General features: G+C 32.5%; 1 protein-coding gene and 1 long non-coding RNA gene across 2 annotated transcripts; one reads left to right on the top strand and one right to left on the bottom strand.

Moving 5' to 3' along the window:
• The first annotated feature begins 650 nt into the window (after positions 1-650).
• On the top strand, positions 651-2,349 carry LOC145091659 (uncharacterized). Its single transcript, XR_013702245.1, has 2 exons — positions 651-1,388; positions 1,523-2,349. It is a non-coding gene; the product is annotated as an uncharacterized LOC145091659 (long non-coding RNA).
• A 2,731-nt stretch (positions 2,350-5,080) lies between these two features.
• LOC145091658 (putative serine/threonine-protein kinase PBL19) lies at positions 5,081-6,823 on the bottom strand. Its single transcript, XM_079029428.1, has 4 exons — positions 6,304-6,823; positions 5,948-6,205; positions 5,680-5,802; positions 5,081-5,573 (listed from the first exon to the last, which is right to left on the bottom strand). Exons 1-4 carry the CDS (start codon positions 6,634-6,636, stop codon positions 5,202-5,204), a joined length of 1,086 nt encoding a protein of 361 aa, XP_078885554.1. The 5' UTR covers positions 6,637-6,823; the 3' UTR covers positions 5,081-5,201.
• Positions 6,824-7,209: the final 386 nt, after the last annotated feature.

The raw sequence follows: 7,209 nt of genomic DNA, 5'->3' as shown, positions 1-7,209 counted from the left end.
TAGGTCCTGATATAAGTGTCTATATAATTTTTATAAAATATTAAAACTTAGGTAGGTCCTAGGACCCACCTGGAGTATATGTGGCTACGCCACTACTTCCAGGTGGGGTATTTGTCTGAAGAAATGTAAAGTTCTTTTGGCCATTTTCTATGGATACATGTGTATTTGGAGAGCGCGAAACAACAGACTTTTCAGCAAGGATTGTATCTCTAAGGCAGGTGTGTTTGATAATGTTATTTCTCTTGTCTTTAGTTAGGTTAAGCATAGAGGGCCGTTTGTAAACGTATTTGAGTGGAGTGGTATATGGTATGTCTCTCCCTTTAACATTATGTAGTGTCTGTTTTGTTTGTTTTCTGCAATGCCTTATTCTTTTAGGTTGTGGTTTAATAATAACTCTCCGTTTCCAAAAAAAAAAAAAAAAAAAAAAAAAAAAAAAAAAAAAAAAAAAAAAAAAGGATATCATAGCAACTCCAATTTAGACGTGTAATATATAATTTCAAAGCTGTATTTAAAGAGAACTAAACTCGGTTGGTCATCACTGAAATGGTTATTAAATATCCCGATTTGCACGTATCCAAAATTAATAAATCATATCATATTTTCTATTTAAAGATGTTCATGTTTGCCATCACATATTCACATACCATGATGGTATTTGATATCAAGAGGTCGGTGGATAATCGACATCACTTGCTAACAAATTGTTAATACTATGGACGACCGGCGAGTGGAAAAACCGTCGTCCAAATCTCAGTCGTTCAAACTCTCAAACCCTCATAAACTCTCTATTTTACAGTTAATTAGAGGTTTTCAGCACACGACTTCCCACCTCCCACATTCCTACGCTCCATCTTCTTCGTCTACCACATAATAGAAACCGCCATGTTCCCCCTACTCTCTCGGAACTCAATGCATATAAATTAACAGACGTCTCCTTTCCCACCGATCAAGCTTCCGCATGATTATTATCCCTCCGCCTTTCCCTGCGAATACGCTCCCACATCCCATAATCAAACTCCCGAAACTGCCTCCTTCTAGTCCTACCGACACCATATTCCTACCAACACCATTAAATTGGAATCCCTAGATGCTCTTGTCATCGAAATAGCCAAATCAAAGATTCATCTCATTTGCTTCTTCTTATTATTTTTAGTGATCAACGATGGAACATAAATCGATAACAACTGGATGCCAACAAAGAACATCCTACTAAAGACATCAATTGCAGAGTGCGGCTACTCCCTTCTCGTCCAACGACCCACCAACTCCTCCGTGCCTCCTCTTCATCGTTGCAGCGACCCCAAATCCCCTTGTCTGCCAATGATGGCCCCATGGCATTTCGTGGGCGTTGATCAAGGTTTTCACCTTCATCCCTTTTACTCCAACAGGTCTGATACATTCCTCTAAAAAAGAAAAATAATTTCTTATTCTTTTATTATCATCATCTTCATTGCTACTTGACATGTAAACAATTAACGCAAAACTAATACCAAGTTACTGGTTGATTATTGGAATAATTAAGGTCAACTGGGGATCCAAAATATTCATTCATTGCACAGGTAATGTGTAATTCCTTCAATTTAAGTTTCAATCGTACCAAAATTTGTGTTCTGTTACGATACTATTTCACTAGAAGTTTGAAATTTAAAGCTCCTTAACAGTTATTTTCCTATGATTTGGGTTCCATAGAGGCAATGTTAAGACTAATATTGGCAGTGAGGGAGTATCCGATTAAAATATTACAGATTTTGTTTCTACATTTTACATACTTTTTTAAAGTTCTAGAAACTAAACTTGTATATATAGTGTTAAAGATTTTCCTATGATTTGAGTTCCACATGACAAAGATCCCATCAACATATACCCATTGTTGGTTCAAGATTTACCCTTTTAAGCATTTTCTTTCTAGATTGATAACAATTGGATTGTTTTGTTCTTGTATTATAAAGTGTAATGGTTTAATCTTTGATTGGTAATTGGTTTTACTCTATTTGGTAGAACTTGGAACCATTTTATGTCGATTGATAATTCTTGATCACGCATCAATGTATCTTCTGTGAAGTTCTTGTGTTAATTGGTGCAGATGTTGCTCAACCAATAGTGTTAGATAAACATGTGGTGTATGTAATCCACCATTATAATTCTTACCTCATCTTCTTTGCCTTTTGGGAATGACTGGAGTATTTTATTTATGTATGTTGCTTATGAAAGTGGTCATGATCGAGATTCATTATGGATGACCTTAATGCTTTAACAACAGCCAAGGTCTCCTTTAATGTGGCCCTAAACAGAGCATTTTTGTTTTTTAACCGATTTTCCTTGAGAATGTTTGGAAAAGTGTTTGCACTTGCGGGTTGTACTTAAGAATCAGGTACCTAATATTTTATATGAACGCGAAGTTATATCATATGAATTACTAACAACCAATATTGCAATTTGAATTAACATTAGCAGAAATATTACATACTGTTCTTGAGGGATTAATGGTTTCTTTTTACATGTTAAACCCATGAATATTTCCCATATGGAAAATCATCTAATAAAACCGAAATTGATGAAATTTTGGACATCACCACGATACACTATTGAAGAATGATCAGGTAAATAGATTTATTTAAAGATAGCTGATCCATGTTTAATTGTTATTGTCAAGTTTCAGTTCTATAATCAAGTTGTTTTTTATGTAATTTCACATTCAGGTAAAAATATATATTATGTTGCATTTTATAGAATAAAAAAATCACACAATAAGTAAAGTAACTAAAAGTTCAGTGCATAACTAATTATTAACAAGTCTACAAAAAATTGATAAATAGCAATAGTTACTAATGTTGTTACAACTGACAATGTTTTGCAAGGACTATTCATTAATCTAATATGATGGATATACTCTATGTAATAATTAGTACAATTCATATTTAAATTATAACTAGGGTTTGGATCATCCACGTGTTGCTGCGAAGGCTCCGGTATGTTAAAAAACGCAGTTTGACACTATATATACAACGAATACGATTAAATCATATAAAGTGGAGCACAAAAATATCAAAATAAAACATGGATACAAACAATTGACTTGAAAATATAGTAAGGGACCAAATTAATAAAAAAAAAAGATTATTAAAAAATTATATAAGGTGCCAAAATGTAACTTTTAAATATAGTAAGGGACCAAATTATAATGTATAAAATACTAATAATTTAACTTTAAAATTATAAGGGTTGTTAAATAAAAGTTAATTAAGGAGAAAATATAAATATATATAAACTTTAAAATTATAAGGATAAAAGTTATTACATCAAAATTAGTTTAGGGGTACAAAATATAAAAACAAATAAAAATAAAGGGAGGAAAATGAAAAAAGAAATGAAAGTATGAAATCTTTTGCAGCTTACAGCGAGAATGAACAGTGAATCCTCTCACATACCAATTTTGGTAATTAATATATATATATATATATATATATATATATATATATATATATATATATATATATATATATATATATATATATAATGTACTTATGAACTATTTTGTATTTGTATTTTTTTGGGTTAGCTTTTACATTTTTTTTTTCATTTTCATTATGTATTACATGTAATTTTAATGAAAGATACATGGAAACAACACATATAACAATGTTTGTTACATGGCAAATATGCAACTGGGTAATAAAAGGAGATTTCCTGTTCATGGTTAACAGTGGGACATCAAGCAAACATCACCTATTGGTTTTATATGTTTACTTTGCAACCTCAACATGCATTGTTTATTACATTTTCTGTAAGGTTTTATTCAAATATATAGTTATTCTAATTTTTTAGTTATTTTAATTATTTGATTAGTTTAAGGTTTGCTTTTTAGTATATGTTGATCTTTTCAGGAGGATTTTTATGAGGTTGTTCGTTCGGAGTATAAGATTGATCCTTTGAGGTGTATATCAATGCAAGGTGTGGATAAAAGTCGTTGTAACCAGTTTTCTACCATTTATGCTGTTACCAATCATATTTACATGTAGATTATTGCATACAAATCCTTGTGGGACATATTATATTTGCTATCCCAATGATTTTGGTTATAAGTTTTTTACTTAAATGATTTGTAGATAAAGATTCGTTTTGCAAGTTCATTAAGTTATCTCATGCAAATCACTGCTTCATTGATAGAAACCTGGTAAACACAGTTATCTTTTCACAACCAATTAAAAGCAACAAACTTATTTGTTTAACCATTAATAACAATGCACTTATCTTTTTAATCGTTCATAGCAATGTACTTATCTTTTTAACCAATAATAGCAACATACTTAATTCTTTTTAAGCAATACTAGCAACTTCGGCTATGTTTGGCGCGTCACAATTAGCTTATTTTTTTGAGCTTTTTTATGTTGTCGTGTTTGGTAATAGCTTTTTGAAAAGCTACTTAAACTAGCTTTTTAGGAGCTTATTTAAAATTTTCCAAATACACCCCTTAATTAATTATAGAAACATATATTCTTACATGTCTTTTTATGTAATTTTATATATTTCAGCTAGCTTTTCAGCTAGTTTTACCAAGCATTATTTTTTATCAGCTAGCTTTTCAGCTTTTCAGCTAGTACGCCAAACATAGCCCTAATTATCTTTTAGCAGCCTACTAATTATACCATTTCATTTCATTTTTTTTAAAAGAATCAATTATCGTATTGCAAATAAAAGTAGAATGCTATAAAATAAAGTAAAATCAATCCATTTTTTAAAAATTCATCAACCCGACCAACGGACGGGTATAACACTGGTTAATATAGTTGGCAAAACTGATTAGATCGGATAAGTGGATCAAAATGAATTGCATCGCTCGTCCACACGTTTGATGTCCTTTTATAATTTCTTAAATATGTAATTATTAAATTATTTTCAATTTATCTGTCCCACTTGTTAGCAATACATATTTTCAAGATTGCAATTATCTAGTCAATAAATCAATTAGAAACTTTCAAGAAATGAGACCAATCAGGCTGCTGGACTAGGATGCCACTCTTGACCAAAAAGATAAAGTGTTGATGTACATTGTACAACCATAAATGCATGTGGTACAAGCTTTAATGCATATGCTCCTGTTGGTATCGCACTAGCGTACCATAGAAACTTTTTATTAGGAAAACAATATACTCATAGATACATGAACCTTTACAAATGACTCAAAAACATGACTCTATTTGTCATACAAGTCCAATTTGGGAGTCACTGATCACGTTTCTCAACCCCTTGACCACTTGGCTCATTGTAGGTCGATCATCAGGGTTCTTATACAAGCACCTAACAGCTAATTTTGCAATGCTTCTAGCATCATCCACACAATATTTATTGTTTAATCTTTTGTCCATAATCATCCGAAAGTTCTTGCTATCAGCAGGGAATAGTTTGACCCATTCAATAAGCTTGTGTTCGCCTTTCGGTCGGTTTCTATCAACTGCCTGCCTGCCCGATAAGATCTCAAACAGTACAACTCCAAAACTCCATACATCACTTTTCGCTTTCAGATGTCCTGTTTCAACGTATTCTGGGGCAGCGTATCCATAAGTCCCAACAGGCTGAGATCAATAGTAACACTACCAGTTGTTAGCTATGCAGAACAAATCAGAAAAGCACCCAAATAATCCGTTTTATTGTAGTAGCACACACATATAAAAGACTTACCATTGTAGATACATGACTTCGGTCCCCTTGAGGACCTTCTCTAGCAAGACCGAAATCAGAAAGCTTCGGGTTGAATTTCTCATCCAATAACACGTTCGAAGTCTTGAAATCACGAAATATCACCTTCCAAAATCGATAATTAGAAACAATATGTCAACAAATAGCGATCAAAAACCTTTGAAAATGAAACTTTTGAAACTGATAGGAGATATGATCCAGCAAAAAAACCTAATGAGGCAGTAGTATGTGGCTGACTAGTGAATGATACCTGAATTTCCAGCCCTTCGTGCAAATAAGCCAAACCCTCGGCTGCGCCAAGGCAGATTTGAAGCCTCGTTTTCCATGGAAGTGGTGGCAGAGTTTGGCTAAAAAGATGAACTGCTAAGCTTTTGTTTGGCATGTATTCGTAAACCAGTAATCTTTGCATCCGATCACCGTCAACAGAGCAATATCCCAGAAGTTTTACAAGGTTGGGGTGATCGACCACGCCAAGAAACTGAACTTCTGTTTGCCATTCTTTATGACCCTATCACAAAATACGCCACAAATCTCTTAAAGACTTGAACTTTTCGGAAACATAATCGAAAAATACAAAACCCAGTTCGAAAATTTTCTAAGAATTACCTGCATGCCCTGTTTGTTAAGCCGTTTAATCGCAACCACAAGAGGATCCTTTTGAGTTTCAGAAAGTCTGATTCTTGCTTTGTAAACACACCCAAACCCACCTTCTCCGATCTTTAAAAGCTTGTTGAAATTACTGGTAGCATTCCTAAGATCTGAAAATGAAAATTTCGTCAAGGTGTGCTCTTTTTCTTTGTAGATTTCTGGTATGTTCCTTGGGGAAGAGATTGAGCCTGTTGACTTGACTAATCTTGTTTCTGATTTTGGCTTACTTGGAGGATTTTCTTCTTTTGGCTCCGGTGAAGATTTTGAATGAAATATGCTTAAACATTTCATCGTTGAATGTGAAAATTGGTGAAAAAGTTTGAAATTTAGGGGAAATGAAACCTTGAAATAAAAAGTGAAAAGAAACCCAGGAATCGAAGAAGATGAATCTTGAAGATATTTAAGGGGATTACAGGTAGATGTGTGGGTAAGCGTTGGGAGTAGAAATGAAGGTGGTGAATGGTGATGACGATGGGACAAGAAAATCCCTAATAAAAGGAGGGAAAACGTAATGTTGACTTTGACGAACGTATGATGTGGTCAACGGGAGTGACACGCTTCATTCAATTGGTCATGTTTTTCTTACTTTTTACTCCTTTTTGTTTGTACATTACTTTCTGTTCACATAGAAGAAAAAAAAAAGTTATTTTTATTAGAAAATTATTTATTATAATTATTTTTCTACACATATAGTAATTTCATATTTGTGGTATTTAATAAAATTTTATTATATTTGTCACCGTTTAAAAAATAAAAGTATGGGTAGAAAGGAAAAATAGAATATTTTATTTTTTCTTTTGATTTAACTTAAATTTTATATTTATAAATAAATACAAAACAAACTCAAAAGTTTAATTTTATTCT

Source organism: Lactuca serriola, chromosome 3 (assembly GCF_051521515.1).
Source record: "Lactuca serriola cultivar US96UC23 chromosome 3, Lser_US96UC23_V15, whole genome shotgun sequence".
Classification (NCBI taxonomy): domain Eukaryota; kingdom Viridiplantae; phylum Streptophyta; class Magnoliopsida; order Asterales; family Asteraceae; genus Lactuca; species Lactuca serriola.
This window is presented reverse-complemented; position numbering and strand designations above follow the sequence as displayed.